Source organism: Protomyctophum parallelum (assembly GCF_964188405.1).
Source record: "Protomyctophum parallelum genome assembly, chromosome: 4".
In the NCBI taxonomy this organism is placed as follows: domain Eukaryota; kingdom Metazoa; phylum Chordata; class Actinopteri; order Myctophiformes; family Myctophidae; genus Protomyctophum; species Protomyctophum parallelum.
This window is the reverse complement of record NC_139700.1, coordinates 31,462,016-31,482,705: the sequence shown is the minus strand read 5'-3', so window position 1 is coordinate 31,482,705 and position 20,690 is coordinate 31,462,016. Positions and strand designations below refer to the sequence as shown.

Below are 20,690 nucleotides of genomic sequence, written 5' to 3'. Positions count from 1 at the left end.
ATACTAGCAGACGGGATGGAGTTTGGTACCATTTTAAATGATATGAGCATTTGTGCCTGTCGTAGACATGTGCAGAGCAAGTTCAGTCAGGGAACCTCAGTGCAGTTGCTGCCGGCCGTTAATTGGGCTGCCTCAGCATCACGCTCTCATTCACATGATTCACTCAGCCAATCACACACTCACTCCATCTTATTACCAGCTACTTTAACCGGAGGTTTGCATTCCTCTGCCTGCTTGCTGCTGCTGTATCAGCGTGCTGCTGTATACAAACCTGCTGCGCACCCACCTCCACCCCAGCTACCACCTGTCGTTTTGGATCTACTGTTTAGGTACAGGGGATTTGGGAGTCCCATGGCCGGGACTGATGCGCTTGATCTGAGTACCTAAAAAGCAGATCCAATACATCGCCAAACCATAATAAATATAATGCATTGCTCATCTATATTCAATAAAAATATATATTACATCCTTCTTGAGTTGTCTGACTGAACTGTATTCCTACAATCAATGTTGTTGCCATGCTGCTATACCCTTCAAATTGGGAAAACAAGCGTTTGTTTCACTTTATCAGAGTGTTTAGTGTAACACAGCTCCAAACGGAACTCACATGACATGTATTGGAAAGGGGACTCGATAATATTGGAAGGTCTGGAAGCTGACCTAAGCCTGACCCTGCAAGGTCTAATGAAAAGACTGTTTGTTCAACATTCGGTGGCTTCTCCCTGTAAGGGCTGTCAAGAGAGAGAGAGCTTCCGAACCCGAGCTCACATGAGCCCGGCTGTGTCTCCCTCCCCATGTGCATGCATATCGTAACAGGGGATGATTAGCATGTAAAGCCCATTCCGTGATCTCCTTTCCCCGCAGCGTGTCACACAGACACACGCGCACGCACACACACACACACATTGATGAATAATGCATTATGAAAAAAAATTATATGCCTAAATTCATATCATTTTTTCCTGTCTACACCCCTCCACCCGTGTAAAAACAAAGTGGAGGCGCCCCATTGGCTATGTTCCACCCCACCCTCCTCCTTTCCCCCGGTTTCCCAGGCAACCATGTCAGGGTGGAGGAAAAGAGCAAATCATGTGAGGGCAGAGCATCTCTTCCTCTCTCTCTCTCTCTCTCTCTCTCTCTCTCTCTCGCTTGCCCTCCCTCTCTCACTCTCTCTTGCAGTGTGTGTATACCTCTCTCTCTCTCTCTCTCTCTCTCTCTCTCCCTCCATGCTTTCACTTCTCTCTCAACTCTCCACTGCAGAAGGGACAGACAGACAGCTGAGGAGGACGCAGACCAGGGAGATCTCAGTGTAAAAGAAAAAAGACATTCCTCTTCTCATCTCTTCCTTCCCTTTCTTCTTTCCCACCCTCCTCCCTCCTTTCCATTTCTCCCTCTCTTTTATCGTGTTATCAGCTCCCCCCTGTACTCTCCCTCTGTCCCTCTTTATGTGATTAATGTTTAGGCATTCCTTCTCCTTCCTGCTGTCTTCTTGCTCTTCCCTCTAAGCGTGGGCGTTGTGCCTGGACCGACGTTGGCTTGGCCGACTGTGTCCTGCATGCAACATGGGTTGTGGGAATTCCTCAGCCACCAGCACCTCAGGAGGGGGTGAGTGCTGCCCAACATCTGTGTGTGTGTGTGTGTGTGTGTGTGTGTGTGTGTGTGTGTGTGTGTGTGTGTGTGTGTGTGTGTGTGTGTGTGTGTGTGTGTGCGTGCGTGCGTGCGTGCGTGCGTGCGTGTGTGTGTGCGCGTGTGCTTGAATTTGAATGTAAATGATGTGCTGGAGCAGAGCCTGGGTTACCTTGCCTTCAGTTTGTACGTGTTTGTACTGTTCATGTGAAGTGTGCATGCACGTGTGTGTGTGTGTGTGTGTGTGTGTGTGTGTGTGTGTGTGTGTGTGCGCGCGCGTGTGTGCGTGTGTACATGTGCGTGTGTGTGTGTGCGTGCGCGTGTGTGTGTGCGCGCGCGTGTGTGTGTGTGCGCGCGTGTGTGTCAGTTATGTTATGTATATTTCATCTGTCTCATGTACAGTATGTGATCGGGTGTGTGTGGCTCGAAGAAGATCAGTACAAATTTATTTTCTGCACGCAGCAGTTGCCTGGCCTGTGGCTTGTTCTCCATACTGTTTGTGAGCGTGCGCTTGCGCGCGCGTGTGTGTGTGTGTGTGTACTAATGCATGTGTACTAAATAAAGACATCTAGGAGTCTTGATTACTAATGCATGTGTACTGTAATAAAGACATCTAGGAGTCTTGATTACGAAGCCGAAATACTGTGGGCTGAGGTATCTTGAAAGTTGGATGGAGGTAGTAGTTATATCCGTTATAAATGACCTACTTACTATCTTCTGATCTGATTTCTGCCCTCTCCAACTCAGGCTTTATAGTCGTGGCGATGTCACTCCCCCGTTGTCGTGGCAACACTCCCCCCCAGTAAACGCTTGAGTTCACTAACTGTGCTACTCACGGCAACGAGTTTTGCGGCGTGGTTTATCCTCCCCAGTCTTCTTGATCTCTTCTCTCGCGCCGGCGGCCTCGGCAAGCCGCCGGTGGCATCGGCAGGCAAAGCTGGGAGTTTATTTAGTCGTGCTACGGATTGCGTGTAGGTGCGGTTGTCTATCTGCACCACGGCTGTTCTCACGCGGCCATCTTTCCCTGGCAGGACAATAAACAATTTAGGCATTTAGCAGACTATCATGAAACATGCGTAAGCTAAGAATGTAACAGTTAATATCTATATAATGAAACTAAACTATACTATACTATAGCCTACTATTACTATTCATATAATACTATAAAGTGCTATGACTACATAAAATGCAATTCTAGTGCTGTCTACGTAACATGCTAGTCTGTATAAAATGCTATCTAAGTCTACGTAAAGTGCTATCTAAGGGGCTAGGGCAAGTGCTACGGGCCACGATGGAGTCTGAAAAGGGGTTTTTTCAGACTACGGCGGGAGATTGGGAGTGAGGCTGCAGTTCTGATTGTAATGGGAAGTGCATTCCATAGTTTTGGAGCCAGAAGGGAGAAGAGTTTAGGATGTGGGGAGCATTGTCCCAGCGTTTTTAGTGAAGGTACTTCCAGCTTCCCTGCGTTGGCTGATCTGAGTGTTTGTAGGGTTCGATCATACTTGCAAGATATGGGGGGGGGGGGGCATATCTTTGTTTGCTTTGAATGCCAGCATCAGCATTGACCGGGAGCCAATGGAGGGGGCGGAGAAGGTGGGAGACGTGTGAGTGACAGCTGTGATGTGTGTTTTGAACAAGAGCTGACTGTCCAAGACAACACCAAGGTTCCTGGCTCTTGGGACAGACGTTACCAGGGCGTTGTCTACGTAAATAGTTAGCTCCCGCATAGGGCAGGACTTAGCTGGGAAGAAGAGAAGCTCAGTCTTGTCTGGGTTCAGCTTGAGGTGGTTGGAAGACATCCACTGTGAGATGTCAGCCAGCCATGCAGTGATGCGCTCTTCCACCTGGGTGGCAGAGGGAGGGAAGGATAGAAACAGTTGTGTGTCAGTGATATAGCAGTGATAGGATATATTGTGAGCAGAGATGATAGTGCCAAGGTACTTAGTGTACAGTGAGAAAAGGAGGGTACCAAGTACAGATCCCTGTGGGACCCCAGTTTGGAGGTTATGGGAGGGTGATAGCAAACCTTTCCAAGAAACCTGGTAGGTCCAGTCAGTGAGGTAGGAGGAGAACCACTTCAGCACCATCCCGCCGATGCCTAGATCAGCTAGGAGCTAGGAGTCAAATGCCTCCGATAGGTCTAGAAGAATCAGGACTGCAGAGTGGGAAGCAGCCTGGGCAGCATGTAGTGCTTCTGTGACTGTGAGTGCAGTTTCCGTGGAGTGGGCCTTTTTTAATCCTGACTTGGTTGGGATCCAGCAGGTTGTTCTGTGAGAGATGGAGAGAGAGCTGGTTAGAGACAACACGTTCAAGAGTTTTGGAAAGAAAGGAAAGTAATGATACCGGTCTGTAGTTCTTGACATCTGAGGGGTCACGAGTTGGTTTCTTGAGGAGTGGTGTTACCCTGGCTGACTTGAAGCAGATGGGACCCAGCCATTACTGAGGTGTAATCAGCACTCATTAGCTACACCTGGCTACGCACATGTTGGCTAATCATGCAGTGCTGATTAGCTACAGTAATGGCTGCGCCCAGGGCACCCCTGTGTGGATTCATCTATAGGAGAAAACATGGTGGACCACAGTTTGACTCTAGCCACTTGAACCCTATTCTGCGGGGAAAATTTGCAGAAAATTGCAGATCTACAGGCTCACATCGCGCCTGTGACCCGTTGTGACCTGTAGATCGGCTATTTCCGCCGAACATGTTTGTGTACAGGGTAAAAACAGCAGACCAAGTACAGAGCCAAAGGTAGCAGTTCTACAAGAGAGCTCTGCTATGACCTACAAGTTTAGCAGCTTGCATGATTGGCTATTTTCGGAGGTTTGGTGCACAGGGAAAAAGGTAGACCAAGTACTGAGCTTAAAGGTTCAAGTTTACAAAGTATTGAGAGTTTTAAGTTAAATGTCTGAAAATACACATTAACATGAATCCATGTCCCTGCTTCATCTCTCTCAGCTAAGGGTCCTTAGACCTGCTCTAGTAGCTATAGGAGACAACATGGTGGACCGCAGGAATGACTGGTTTTCTCAAAAAAAAATCCAAACGGGGAACATTTATTGGCCTGCTTTGTCCGTTGTGCCGTATCCACACAGCTACGGTGGTAGTGTGCAACTAAGTATACTTTAAGTGGACCTGTTGCGGTTTCCATGGTTTCCACGGGCCCCCCTCCAAATAGCCATAGCCTTCAAATTATTGCGGAAATAGCGAAAATAACCAATCCTTTCGCCATTTTCAAAATGTTCTTCAACTATCTTCTGATCTTTGAATATAATCAAATATACTGTAAAAAGGATGGATCTTCCATAAGGAAGGGACTATATACAGAGAACTAGAGAGGGACAACTTACTACTGCATCATGTGATTCATGCCATGAGCTATATTTTACACACACACACACACACACACACACACACACACACACACACACACACACACACACACACACACACACACACACACACACACACACACACACACACACACACACACACACACACATATATATACACCCTGTGGGTTCAAACAGTCAAACAGGACTTTCATTGATGTTGGTCTGTCTTGGTCTTTGCTGGCTGTAGTGTTAGTAGTATACAGTAAGTGGCTGTAGTTCTATAGTATTATACTGTAAGTGGTGCTCCAGGTGGTGTTTTCATCCATAAAGCCTAGAGCAGGGGGTCTTCAACAGGGGGTCTTCAACAGGGGGTCTTCAACAGGGCCTCCGGGACTCATAGGGGACCTCAGAGTTACTACAGGGAGTCCATCAAATCCACTTAAACCCTAGCAACCCTATTCTGAAGAGAACTAGCAGATCGACAAGCCCGCAATGTGCTTTTAGATCTGCTATTTTCTGCAAAAAGAGAGGTTAAATGTCTGGAAATACACATCAACATGAATACACCCATATACTGTATACTGATGACAGTGCTGTCCATCAAGTGTATGGATCTCTCTATGAAATCTATGAAAAAGACAGGGGGTCCCTGCTTCATCTCTCTCTCTCAGTCAAGATCACCTTGCTTTTCCTTATGTAATCAACAACAGCTGTTCACACAGAGTTACAGTGGTGGAAAAAGTACTCTTTTGTAAGTATTAATACTGCAGTGCAATCAGTGCAATGTAATACTCTGTTACAAGTAAAGGTCTGGTACGGCAGCAGCTATGACCTATATACTGTAGGTTAGTGCTACTGTGAAGAACGTCTCCGTCACTACACTGTACATTAAAGCAACAGTGTGTACTATAGCCTGACCTCTATATAACTTGTGGATTTCGTAGCTTGTAGAAATTGGTTTTGCGGCAGCAGCCAATGCCATGACCTGTGAGTTATTGCTAAAAGTAAAAAGAAGATATAGTACTTTATTGTCAGTTTGCACTGGAATTTGTTTTGCGACCCAGCAGCCTTGTATTGTATGCAACACATACAGTATACACACACATTTGACATAACACAGGACAAAACCAGAAAGTACAGTTACATATATAGAAACATAAGTGCAGAGAGCAATGTCCACAGCTCAGTCTAGTCCTGGCCAAAATCCTGATCAAGCCTCAGAGTCGACTGATGGACAAAAGACCTCTTCAGTCTGACCTTATTGTATGCTGGAACACATCTCCTTCCTGAAGGCAGCAACCTATACTCTCCATGCAAAACATGGCTAGTATTAGAGGTGATATTCCTTGCTAACCTTCGGATGCTGTTATCATACGTGGATGTATAGACTAGAGCCTCTGAAGTGGTTGTCCAACAATCTTTGAACAAATGTTTAGTTGTTGTAGCAGTTGTGACTTTAAGGCTACAGACAAACATCCATACCAGGTGGTACTACAGTACTGAAGAACAACTCATAATAACAAGTGAAAAACAAAAGAAGAATCCGTCTAGCACCAAAGGATCTTACACGGTGAAGGAAATAGATTCTTTGCTTTGTTTTCTTTCACACTGATTCAATCTGATCTTTAATTTCACGACAGATCAGATTGAATCAATGTGTAAGAAAACAAAGCAAGATGAAATTGTTGTGTCTCCATCACTATACAGACTAGACAGTGTTTCTTAAAGTGTGTGCCGTGTCACCCTAGGGTGCAGTGACGCATGCCCAGGGGTGCCTTTGAATATTTTGATCATATTTGGAATTGAACAACATCACTTCAGTTTAATCACTTAGACCCGCTAGACGGACACTGTATAGTTATTTTCCCTCTACACCAACTGTCTTCACCAAAAACAGAACTAGACGCATTGTGACACGAATTGTGAGCTTGTAGGTCGGCTATGTTTGGCGAATGTTCCCTTCAGATATCCTGGGTTCAAATGTATTCAAGTATAAAGTCATTTTCAGTCTGTCCTAAAATGCAAAATGATAGTAGGGGGAAAGATTTACAAGTGCCAGCCAGGTACTAGCTCGTTTAACATAATCACAGACAGCCAGTGGGACACGTACGCAACCCTGTGTTTCCTCCACTGTCCACTGGCTTCATCGTCCTGCAAATGACATCCAACCCATTTTGCATCCATAGTGTTGAGCATGGCTGGGCAGCATTGAAGTTGTCTCCCTACTGGTCAAAACCTGGTACTGCAGGCGGGCTGGGCCCAGGTTAAATTTATGAATGAATTTGTGACGTAGGACGTGACGCAGAGGTACCACAAGAACAGTGCGAGGGGTACTGCGTAACGCTGGCTGCCTGTTACTGCTGTAACAAATCAATTTCCCCTCTGGGATTAATAAAGTATTTTCCATTCCATTCCATTCCGTACTATGATAGGAGCCAACCAATCATATCAACGCTCGAGGGGTACTACCCGGAAGACTTTGTCGTTCTTCCAGGTCCTTCAAAACGCCACTGAGCAACTTCCACTGAAGTGAATAGCGGGGGGTGGGGCTGTCGCTCCTCAATCCGTTCTCTAGATATATTATAGCTCTATGGCCCTAACCGCCCCAATGACGGCCGCATGGGTATGTATGTACGAAATGTCTGTTTAGAGTACGAACCGCTATGTCTGTTTAGAACATCCCACACCACTCAGTTCACACAGGTGTGGTTTTCTTTCTAAGAGATTGATGGGAGCTGTCCTCATTTCTGGGTGACAGACCCCCATACACAAAAGAAAAGAAGGTAAGGACCGCACACTGGACTGAACCGGACTGAAACTTAAGGTTGTATTCTCTCACCACAGGGGACATGACGTTTGGAGCCTCACAGCTCTTCATCAGACGAGCTCAGTCCAGTCCAGTGTGCGGACCTTACTTTCTTTTCTATTATATTGACCTCAGCCCAGCACCTGGCGTTTAGTTAGTGCATGTGCGTGCTCTATTGTTTCTATTTGAGACCCCCATACACACTCACATTTTCCAATGGATTTCAGAGAAATCAGCATATTCTCATGACTGTCTGTCAGTCGATGAGTCACGACTCTCGTATATCATCCGTGGTGTCACCTGAGGCTCGACAGGAAAGGACACCGGCTGCTCTTTACACATTTTCCTATACGTATGTCACTGTGAATGCATGATCCATAAACAGCATGTCCCAGCTGCCTAGCACTTTAGTGTCTGCACAACATTTGTCCGCTCTGTTATGGGCCTCCTAGACGCAGGTGTGAATCCCTCTCTCAAGATTATGTCCAGATCCTCTGCACTAAACATCCATCACATCCAGAAACCTTCTCCCTGCATCCAACATCATTGCCGTTTATCTCCGCCACAAAATTAATCACCATGGCAATAAATGGCAGAAACCTTTTCTTGTCCATAGATATACCCCTCTCAGCTCCTGCACTTTCCCCCTCAGAGGTTCCTGTTCAGCCTGTTGTGAGGCCATCCTTGCATTGCTCCCCTCCACTCGCTTTACCGCTTCAGCGTATGACAGCTTCTTTCCTGCTCTGATCTTACTCACTTGGATCTCCTTCACTTTCCTGGGACACTGTTACGACCCTATACATAATGTTCACCTCCACAATGTAGGCACTTTGCTGGTTCCCGTTTCTCTCTGCATTCCTCCTTGCAGCTTTCCACCCCACATCTCCCACACCTCCTACTTCCCCTACAAACTGCAGCGACATGCCCGTACTACTGACAGCAAAAACACCTGTTGGTGGCGCTATAACATATATTCCTCAGCCTAGTCAAGGAAGCTTTGAGAAGAAACAGAAGTGGTCACGTGACTGGGCTGCGCCATGACACTTTCATGGACATTTTCATGGGAGCCAAACTCACACCGGAAGTGCAATGAATACATGGCAGTGAATGGAGCCGGCTGGACCAGCTCATAACAAACATTATTTATGAACAATTGAGACCTTTTAAAGTAATCACTTCTGGAAAATAACAGAACATCATGTAACACATTATTGTCTGCTGTGTTGCTATTCGATGTGTACACTGTGTAATTTTTATTGAGGTCGTATGGTATCTAAAGAGCAAAAAGCACCTTTCTGAACGCACCAAGTATCGCAAGACTTCCCACCGTTTCCTGTCTGGCAGCCAAATCTTGCGATACTTCGGAGCCAGAAACGATACCTGCTGCTGTTTAGATCCTCAGATAAAATTATATACTGTGCACTCTGTGCACATCGAAAAGTAATTGGAAAACAACCTGTGATATGTCTTCTGTTATTTTCCAGAAGTGATTACTTTACAAAAGGTCTCAATTGTTTATAAATAATGTTTGTTATGAGCTGGTACAGCCGGCTCCATTCACTGCCATGTATTCATTGCAATTCCGGTGTGAGTTTGGCTCCCATAAAAGTGTCCATGAAAGTGTTATGGCGCAGCCCAGTCACGTGACCACTTTCATGTAAATTGCACGCTGCGTTCATGATTTGAGGCTTTTTGTTTCAAAAGGGCCAATCCTGCAAACTTTGAAAGCCAATGTTAGCCAATTAGGATGGAATATCAAATATCGGACAGATCCATCTTGAACACATGACTATAGAGATAGTGTGTAACAATTTGCGGGATTTTTGGACAGAAGAGGAGTAATATAAAAGAATTGTTCAAAAGTCTGCCTCCTGGTGGTGCTATAACAGGCCGTTCTGGAAATTTGGGGGCAGAGGTTCTCCGGTGCCGGAGATTTAGCTGTTCACAGGCAGACGGACGGACACACGGACGGACACACGGACGGACAGAGTGCAAAACATACTCTCTCCCCATGCCTTCAGGCATGGCAGGCCCTGAGGGCGAGAAATGAGGTCGGGTCCGCCTGCATGACGGCAGAATGCTGGGAGAGAGCTGGCGCTTTGGCATGGGGGGTCAGATCAACATAATGGAATGTCAGAACAGGTCAGCTCCATATATGGAGATCTAAGGGTTTGAGGTTTGAGGTCAGATGTAGAGTCGCTTGCCGGCTCCATACAGTATAGATCTAGGTGATGATCCAGTCTTAAGTTCTCCATGTATGGCTATCCAGGGTTTGATGAGGTCAGTGTTGCGATCTTCATATATGGAGACGGCCATATATGGTGGCGTGACATATCACGAGGCGTGACCATATATGGAGGCATAATGTCACGAGGCGTGACCATATATGGAGACGTGACCGACCAACCGACCAACCGACTGACAGGATATGTAGGTTTTCAGAATAAACCGTAAGAGTTAATAATAGAGTTACAATTAAAGAAAAGCAGATAGAAATAGAAAAATATATATAGATAGAAAAATACATCCACACACTGTGGATCTGCTCGGTATAATAGAATAGATTTATTTTGAAGGCAACTTTCCGGTATTGTCTGCAAGCAGATCCACAGTGTGCGGAGTGTGGACGTATTTTTCTATTTTATCATTGATGTGCCTACGCACCTGCTCCTAAGCCTCTACTCTAGGTGTGCGAATACTTTTCTCTACGGTTGCATATTGTTACCTTGCCTTGAACTTTAAGCTCATTCTTTCAGAACACAATCGAACAAAACAAAAACCTGATATGGCTTTAGTTTTAGTATTGTTTCACCATGTTAGTGGGATACTTTTCAATTACCAATTAATGGAGCACAAAGCTTGACACAAAACTTCCACGACACTACAGGTCGTGAGAATGGGCAGGCTGGGCAGCATCACATCTGACCCCCTGACCCTCAACACTGGACACATTTAAACTACATTTATATACCTCTACCCAGTGGTGTAAAGTAACTTAGCATACATTAACCACTTTAGCCCTATTTTATGCCTATAGGCTACAAGCTCACCGCTGTTATTTTCAACCAATTTAGTACTTTTACTTTTGGTACTTAGTATATTTTGGTACTATATATATTTTGATGCCAATACTTTTGTATTTTTAGTAAGTAACATTACATTGAACACAGGTCTTTTACTTGTAACAGGAGAATTTATATATTGTGGTATTGTTAATTCTTCTTAAGTCAAATATTCCACCACCTCTACCAAAGTGTATGTCACAAAAATGTCTCTGTTCATTCAACTGGCTGTGTCCTTGCATTTCATAGACTAATGGACATTCCATATCGATACTGTTGTGCCCCCACATGTGCACCCTTGGATATGAATGTAAGCTTTTGTGAGGCTTTTCTAAGGCTTCCTGAATATCAGGCCCCAGTGTGCTGAGGCTTCCTGAATAGGCCCCGTGTCATGTCAGCAGACACACAACTATTTCTTGTGCAAAGTTCATTCTTGTGTGTAATCATTCTTTCTCCGTATCATCTTCCAGAGACAATCACATATTATTCAATCTAGTTCTTCTCTATGCATAAACTGTACTACGCTATAGCACTACTGGGCATAGTATGTAGGACAGGGTTCATTGTGGTGGACCTTTTTGTCAAAATTCAATTTTTGCCATGGACATACAAATATTATGAGAAACAGAGTATACTACTGGTGCTGCGGTCCAAAAGTGGCTTGTAATGGTTGTAAATGGGCTGAAATGGTCCAATTGGGCCATTTTACGAAACTACGCTTGCCATAACTACCTACAATTTAAGGGATGCCCAGAAAAAGATAAAAAATCACTCCCGTACAAGAAGTGAGTGTTGCAACTCCGTGTGGGTGTCCCCGGGGTGGGGGGGTCCCCGGAACTTCCATACCCACAGGAACGCGCCCAGGGTGCCAGCCTGGTTCCGCCAAGCCGCCCACATCCGAAACGGTCGAGAAATTACAGAGTTACCGTGTGGGGGTCCCCAGGGGGTCCCTGGAACATCCAGACCCCCAGGAATGTTATTATTATCAGTTCAATAAGAGTCATGTAGTCTTTTAGTTTCCAAATAAGGGATGATTCCATATTTCAAGGGATGGTTGCCGATTGGCAACCCTAGCAGCGCCAGTCATAAATAATGAACACTGCTCAGGTAGATCAACACTGTTAACCCTACACTATTTTATTAATTTTGGTTTACAATTTAATGTTAAGACATTCATGTTTGAAGGATGAATATACATAATATGCACATTAAACTGCTTTCTATAAAACAGGAATTAATGTAACTAACTGCTTAGACAAATTGAAACAGAATCAATTGTAATCAACAGATGAATCATAATCGAATTGTGAGGCCAGTGAAGATTCACATCACTAGTCCTAGGCTAGGCCTGTCACAATATCACTGCATAGGCCTACTGTAATCATCTTTCTCATGGTGGAAACCTCATATGTCCAAAACTGGTATTTTTCAGGATTCAAATTCAATGACTATTGTACGTTCAAGTATCGACGGGTTTCGAGCTTGAAGATCTGCTACTTTTGATGGTTTTGTGTGCCGCTGTCGTATACTCAAGTCTAGGGCATTAATTTATGAAAAAAGGCAACAATATGTTTTTTTCTTCAAAGTCGCAATCGAGGCAAATAATGGGGTTATTGATTTAAACCCAGCCTTAAACTGCAGACTCAGTGATATTAGGGACCAGATCACTAGAAGGAAGAAGCCCATTGAAATCTCTCAGACATGGATCGACAGTGCTCTCTATAAGACCCTCCACGCACGCAAGCACGCACGCACGCACGCACGCCTCATCCAAATCACTGGCAGCCGCAAAGCCAGCAGACTTATTCTGTTTCTTTGCAGTCACCTCACCGCAATTAAAGGAGCACTTACAGTGGTGCTTTAATGGCAGCCATTATGGTTTGCTTCATTGATTTCTGTCCGTGGCGGGTTCTGAAAGAGCAGACAGGGAGCTGTTAGATAAGAGGTTGGGTTAACCCATTTTTACTCAAATATTTGCTTCTGGGGTGTTCCTGGAATAACATATTTTCAGATGGGGGTTGGGGGCCAATTCAATATCATTTTTGGGGTCCTTGGCATGAAATATTGAGCACCACTGATACAGAAACATAGGTATTTCAGAAAACTGTCAGGATTTAGAAGACATCGAGCCTAAATGGGTCAAAGATGCAATGCGTCTCACGCCGTATTTGACAGTGTGCATTACATGCTATTGTGACCAGTGGCCGAATGAGTCACATAGAAACTTTTATCATTTGCTGACCAACTCTTGAGAACACATTCATATATATTTAAAGTGCACTGTGTAAAAGTGCGAGGTGCATATTTCAGTGAACCCAATAAAAGTTACTTGATAAACCTGCTAAGACTACGCCACTTTTGTTAACGAGGGAAAGTCCCTGATCAATACTCTTAAAGGGAAACTTCACCCTTTTTGCAAAGAAATATATGTTAATGACGTTTAGAAGATTTACAACACTTTCCTGGGGGTCTTTATGTGTCTAATATGTGGTATTATATATATTAGATTTTAGCAGTGACCCATGCAGTGTCTCTGATGTCATGGACACTAGGCTCTATTTTTTCCTGGACTACATGTTGTCTCAGTAAGACAGCCCCCCCCCCCCCCCCTATCCACAAGGAGGAGCAGTGCACAAAAGCATGAAGTGAGCCCAGTGTCGATGACATCAGAGACACTGACTCATGCCTTGCTCAGTGTCCTGATGGCAGACTCATGCCATGCTCCTTGGTCTTGACGACATTGAGGGAGAGGTTGTTCTCCTGATACCAGAGTACCAGTACTGTATGTTGATCTCGTCTACGTAGTCAGATTCGTCGTTGTCGACAATTCGGCCTATCACTGTCGTGTCGTCCGTGTACGTGTATGATGGTGTTGGAGTCATGTGTGGCTGTGCAGTCATACGAGTAGAGGAGAGGGCTCAGCACGCATCCCTGGGGTGTTCCAGTGTTGAGGGTCAGGGGGTCAGATGTGATGCTGCCCAGCCTGCCCATTCTCACGACCTGTAGTGTCGTGGAGGTTTTGTATTTATTTGCACAAGTTTTGTGTCAAGCTTTGTGTCCAGTTTCGCTGGGACAATGGTGTTGAAGGCTGAGCTGTAGTCAACAAACAGCATACAGTACATGTATATTTGTCCTTCAGCTGCTTGTTGTCCATGTGCGAGAGGACGGATATTATGGGATTTGACTGGTTTCTCGATTTCACTGTAACATAATACTCAACATAATTACACGACAAAATGCTTGTTAACAAGAAAGATCCTTGAAATGTCTCCCCAGAATGCATTAACCTAACTTTATAAATAAATACGTTTGGGTTAAATATTGATCCTTTTTCTCCATTTTTATTGCATCTGCAGGACCAGCGGAGGCCTCCAAAGAAGTGTAAGTGTTACATGTCAGTCTGCAGCTCTTGTGATCAAATTGTGAACAACAGGAGAAGGTCTGCACATGCACCTGTCTTAATGCTGGCACAATAATTTACTATCAGAGTGGTCAGAAAAAAGAAATTCGGCCACTGTGGCCTCTGGCATGTATAATCTGAATGAATCAAATTGTCCATGATTGATGATAACGCTGTTTGTTATTCTTTCATACTACAGCGTCACACAAACGCATCGAAAGCACCAGATCCGCACGCTTGTAACGCGGCACGATGAAAATGTTTCAAGCTTGTAGATCTGCTACTTATGATGCTTTTGAATTTGAATCCTGGAAAAGCAACGGTTTTGGACATTTGGACAAACGGTTTCCACCCGACAGAGACGATAAATGTTCTTGTCAGAAGAACGACATATGAAATGGACGGTTCTATTATATTATCCTTCAACATTCATAAGGTGTTGGGTGAAATCAGCCCTCAGCTATTCCTTCAAGAAATACTGGGCATGGCTTTTGTTACCCCTCCCTTACTGGGCGGGGTTTTTAATTTTCTTTTACATGAGTTGGGCGTGTTAGCATCTAGTAGACTCTAGAAATGCATTCCAGCAGCCAGCTCGTAGCATGGCTCGTTAGCCGCTAGGCAATAGACTTTCATCCTGCTCATGCCATCATTTTTTGTCCACCGCAAACAACTTAAAAAAAAAGAAGAAAAAAAAGGTTTCCGATATACATTGCGTCGTGCTTGCGGTTAGGGTTAGGTTTGGGGTAGGGTTAGTAATAGTAATGTCCAACATACAGTACATTTCCCCCGTGGCTTTGTGTGGTGTTACTCAAAGTGACTACTGGGTTGGGCTTGCTGCTGCATGGCCCAACCCCTTGTATTTCTTACAGATATACAGCTGAGGGCTGAAAACACCCGTGTGTGTGTTTAACTCTGGTAGAGACATCCAGCAGTCAGTAGGAGGACTCACACGCGTGCTTAGCCTCCTTGATTACAGCTTGCCATGTCTCTTTCTCACTGCAACTAGAAACAAATAATAATCTTTGAAAAGAAAAACCTTGTAACCTTGTAACCTATTCACAAATGTTGCAATGCAATTACCAGTCACAGCAGTAATACTTCTTTCATCATTTGCTCCACTTTCATTCAGAAAAAGCATTTGATGATGAAACAACACAATAGGTTTATTGATTCTACTGCTTGCAGAAAATAACAGATTCTCAAGATAGCTTGGCTTGAAATTGAGATCTTTGGAGTTGTTCTAAATGTGTGTAGCCTACAGCATGGTTTGTGGTCATTAAAGGCTAATCTGACCTGTGATTTTGTCTCCATCAGGACAGAAGAGCCCTCGCCAGACGATGAAAAAAGAAGGTATATAACACTTTATTACATGGCTTGGTTAAATGCTTGATTCTGATTGGTCAATCGCTGAATTCATCGGTCTGTTATTTCTGGATAATGACCACTCTGCTCTATAACACTCCTAATCAAACCCTCGGAGCACCTGGCTGCAGACGCTTGATTTACTGCTGTTTCCAACATGACAGCCATGTAAACACACACACAATGTCATTTACAGCTAAACATTGCTCTCAAAATGTAATAAGCGGGATAATGGCTAGGTGGTCATTGCCGGGAGATAATTCACCGACAGGGAGTTTAACGAATGAATGAATGAAAGAATGAATTAATGAATGTCTTTATTCTGATCAATATACAAATCTAAAATCAATTACAAGAAACATCAATAAAAACAGTCCAATGGAACGTCTTAGACAGGTCATTTGGGATAGTTATAAATCCAGGCTTTGTGTCCTGAGGCTAGAGGACTATCTATAGTGCAGCTCTTATAGTAACTTATACTGTTACAATAATGCTATTCACAGATTAATTCAAACAACATATGAATCAATGCATTAGATCCCAAGGACAGCTTTAAAAGTAACTCTTGCCGCCCCAAACACTTCACTCGCACTGTCTAGGTGTTTTGTGTACAATTCTCATTATAGGCTACAATAAATCTTGTAGGGCTCCTAAACAAAATCACACCAATGTGTGAACCGAGTGCGGTGCGACAGTGCCACTTTAGGTCACCCAGTGGTATTGCAGCTTTCTGTACTCAAGTAGACATACGATAGCTGTTTATTGGAGCGGTTATGCACCACTCAAAAACAAAACAAAACTAAACAAAATAATATGGTTTTTGGATCGTAATACACTGCTTACTGGAATAAGACCCTTATTGTGAGATCACTGATGCTATACTAGCTATTGGTTCTTTGGCTACATGATTCTGATTGGTCAATCACTGAATTCAGTGGCGTGTTTATTTCTGAATAAAGACAGCTGAGCTCAATAACAGACCGCTGTTTAATCAAAGGCTCAGGGCACCTGCTGCACTGCTTGATTTTTGCCTTATCCGACTTGGCAGCCTTACGTCAGTAGTTAGTTAGTTCTAAAACTTGTTGTGCCAAGGACGCCCAAATTAATATAATATTTGGCCATGCACACCCCATCTGAAAATGTATTGTGTTATTGTGTGATGCTGTATTAACTAATGTTGGACCCCCTGGAACCCACCAAAGACCCCTCTTTGAGCCTTATATTATGAGATCTGTTGTATGCCATCTATGATTGTTAACGCTGTTGTGGTGGCATACTTGTCTCAAGGCACCAATGTTCAGCAGCTACCTAATGGAATGCTGAGATGCTGCAGAGGACATTAGCAGGAGGAAATTGGTCCCTAGACCGATGCCAGTACAACTTCAGACTTAATAGACTAATTAAGTAGACTACAGTAATAAATAACGAATTAAGTTCATATAAAATATTTATTTTAATAAATACTTTTAATCTATTTAATCTATCTCGTCAAAATCTGTCTGGCTGAACTTGGAGTTCACTGGTATACTATACTCAATGTGATTGCCCAGGAGAGGGGGGGTTCCAACTAAGGCATTCACAGCTGAACGATTGACACTGTAGTTGGGAACTAAATGGTTTGGTATTATTTAGTTGTTCTTTTTCTTTTTTTCTGCAAGAGAGTACAAAACGGAAACAAATGGACCCACAGTGGAAAACATTGTGTTGTTTTGTACACTCTCACAGGGCCCTATCTGGAGGATCTATGGCGCATGGTAGTACCTTGCAGTTTTAAAGCTGCACCTCGGGTAGCGTGTCCAACTGCGATTTGGATAGACGGCGGATAAAATGTTAGGGGTTATCTTTCATCTCCAAATGATGGCTGTGTTTTGGCGTGAGCAGGTCGGAGAGGCTTTATTGTCGAATTGAAAAGCATGTGACCACCTACATGAGTAGCATTAATAATGTGATATTAATGATGTCAGGAACTGCAGGTGGATTGAGGGCTTTGCTACATGTACACTTAAAGCTCACTGCATGTCGCCAATTTGTGCCTCACTACAAGCTTGTACAAAATATGAAAAAATAAATATGGAAACCTTATATTTCTCTACTTGTCTACTGGTCCCTGGCACAAAACATTTTCAGATTGTCTAAATACCTATCAATTTGGGGGTCCTTAAAAGGAAAAATTTAAGAATCCAAGATGGCTACACGCCAAACCACAACTGATTTTAAGACAAATGGGCCCATAGATGGGTGAAAGTACTACATGCTGGGTGTGAAAATGACCACTGCAGTGGTTAGAAACCACCAAAGCAATGATGCTGTGTTTTTGCGCCAATTTGCACTGAGTGCAGGATATATGGCCCTCAGAGTTAAAGGAGAATTCCATGCTAGAAGGCTTTCTTACCAATAATGCGCTTTGGTGGGGATGTAACAACTACAAATAAAGGTAAGAAAACCTTCTAGCATGGAATTCTCCTTTAATGTAACACAGAATATGTTACAGTGTAGATTGGGGTTCCACAGATACAAATGGTAAGTATCAACTGGCTTAAGGGACACTTTTGTTGTTTTTAGGGAATCTTATAATATTCTATTCTAATCTCTTCTCAGGAACTATGGCGGGGTGTATGTGGGTCTCCCAGTAGACATGTCCACAGTGGCTACTAGTCAGTCCAAATCCACACTTAAAGGTCTGTAATGCATCGTATAGCTACTCAACATTGATGTCATGTCATGATGTACTGTAGGCATTGCCTGGCAGAGATCTGTGCTCCGACGTTCTAGTCTGTTCGTGTAATTGTAATAATGACAGCACTATTCTGAGTTTGCAGAGTTAGTTCAGTCAGGTATACTCGAGGGGCTTCAGGTTCACACAATGCTCATGGACGCATTAGGAAGCGTATTTCTACTACTCATGATTCATACACCATACGCTGACCAGGCAGTCAGCTAAGCTTATTGCCGGGTTATTTAAGCTCACATCAGTCTCTGTTCTTCCTGCTATCCTCCTCCTGCTGTCATTATTTTGTCCCTGGACTGTTGGTATGCGCCTGTTTGTTTTGCTCCCACCGCCTCCCCAGCACCACCAGTGGGATCGGCTATTTGTTTGTAATTGTTCCCCATGGGGGGTGTAATTGTGCTCTTAATGTTTAATGGTGGTGTTTAATTGTTCCGAGCAGGGACAAAAATGCAGCAGAGCCGAACGCCAACATAAAATATGGCACACTTGAATTCACTTGTATTCTCTATATACATATTTGTTAAATATATTTGTGAGTTATCTGACTGAACTTTTTCATTTACTTATATTAGCTATTACTAGAGAGGTGCCCGTGGGTCCTCTACGGCGGTGCCCGTTGGGCACTGGCCTACTTGGAATGACCACCCAGATATATTATGTCTGTGTCCCTTTTTATGTCAGAATGATGTCAGATTTCTGTATGTGTCCCTTTATTCCTATATATGGAGTTCTCTGTCAGCCATGCCCAAATATGGAGTGTTGTGAGGTCAGAACAGGCTATAGCTCCATATATGGACCCTGGGCAGGGGCCCGGTCCAGAGCCCGGGCAGAGACCTTTTTGGGCGGTTCTGGACAACCGTGGGGTCCGACCGACTCGACACCGGGCACTGCACGTGTGGAACGCGTATGTCGAATTTGAAGTCGGTGGGGCTAACGTTCTCGTGTTTTATAATCTGCCAGCACAACTAACTGCCGTTATGTATACCACTGGAGACATTTCATGGCAGTTCGCAGTTGAGAACAAAATACATTATAATGCTGAGATCACAACAAATAATTAACTAAATATTCTGTAACTGCAACCACATTCCTTTTTCCTCCTTTTGCAGATTAGCAGACATGGAAAGGCAAAAATGTACAATGGGTAAGTGTCCCTGGATTTACAATCAATACAGGTTTATCTAAATTGTCTCTGCCTGGCTGGACACGATTTTCGACCATTTTGCGTTTTCTTCAAAACAATATAATCTTCAAAACTACTGCTACTAAAAATGTTGGGGTAAAGGTAAAACAACGTATAGGTTACACCAAGTATAAATGGGTTGGCTGCTGAACAAGAGCTAAGTCTGGTGACACAGACTGAACCGAAATGTGTTTTATAACCTTATCTTGTTAACATTTCTTCGTAGTAAGAAATACCATGACTACTGTGGTGTTCAACTCTTAAAGAGTATACGGAGCATTGTGAGCTTGTACATTTTGTAGCGTGAGCGTGACACTAGCATAAAATGACTTGTCTTGATCTTTTCTGCACTAGTCCTCCCTAACATTTCCGTCAGTTAGTTGTTGACAAAATGTCAGTCATAGTTTTTATCATCATCATATATCATATCATATCATCAAAAAAATTCGCCATATTTTTAGCAGACGAAATTAACACTGCATGACATGTCTCACTGTCTTTTTCTTGGCAGGATTCCAGCATCTTCACTCATCTCGAGCCACGCTCACTCAGATCAGAGGGGATGTGCTCACCGCGATCCACAGCCACACACAGGATATTAAAGGTCTCAGGCTTTTCTCCACCATCTGTCATCGATGTGTGCAGTTACAGGATGGGGACATAACAGCTAGCTGGGGCTCTGGAGACTGCGCCCCAGGGCTCGGGGTGACGTGGGTGACACAGCCACACATTTCGCAAGCAGCCTGGTGGGATGAAATATAGTGGCACGAAGCAGGGAGTATACATGAATCCATCATCACTATTCACATTGCAAAGAGGGGTATATATCAGCGGTGTACACTCTCTCACCCTGCACCGTGGGACTACAGTGGTGACTGTGGGAGTTGTGACGACAGCCATCAGAGTTGTTGGGTCGAAGAAGCACCAGAGATGTTTTCTCTTTTTCTCTCTCAGGTGGAGGAGACACGGGAAGGCTGTTTGGGACATGGCATCCAAACCAACAGCCCCTGCAGTGCAATAAGTGAGCAGTTGTCGAGACAAATAACAGTCCACACAATTTATTTATTTTATTTTATGGGTTTTTTAGTGGCTCAGTCCACACTATTATTCATAATGTATATAAATTATGGATAAGGGGTCAGGACACCTAGCCTTTTCGGGGGGGGGGGGGGGGGGGGGGGTCAGAATAA

General features: G+C 44.0%; 1 protein-coding gene across 1 annotated transcript; it reads left to right on the top strand.

Annotated features, from left to right (window-relative positions):
* Positions 1-1,562: 1,562 nt before the first annotated feature.
* On the top strand, positions 1,563-20,055 carry c25h12orf75 (chromosome 25 C12orf75 homolog; the record flags this gene model as incomplete). The annotated part of the gene is made up of 6 exons (XM_083764160.1): positions 1,563-1,605; positions 14,184-14,208; positions 15,542-15,577; positions 18,188-18,267; positions 19,427-19,461; positions 20,012-20,055. The coding sequence occupies 5 exons, from the start codon at positions 1,563-1,565 to the stop codon at positions 19,429-19,431; spliced, it is 189 nt and encodes a 62-aa protein (XP_083620286.1). The 3' UTR covers positions 19,432-19,461; positions 20,012-20,055.
* Between the last annotated feature and the right edge of the window lie 635 nt (positions 20,056-20,690).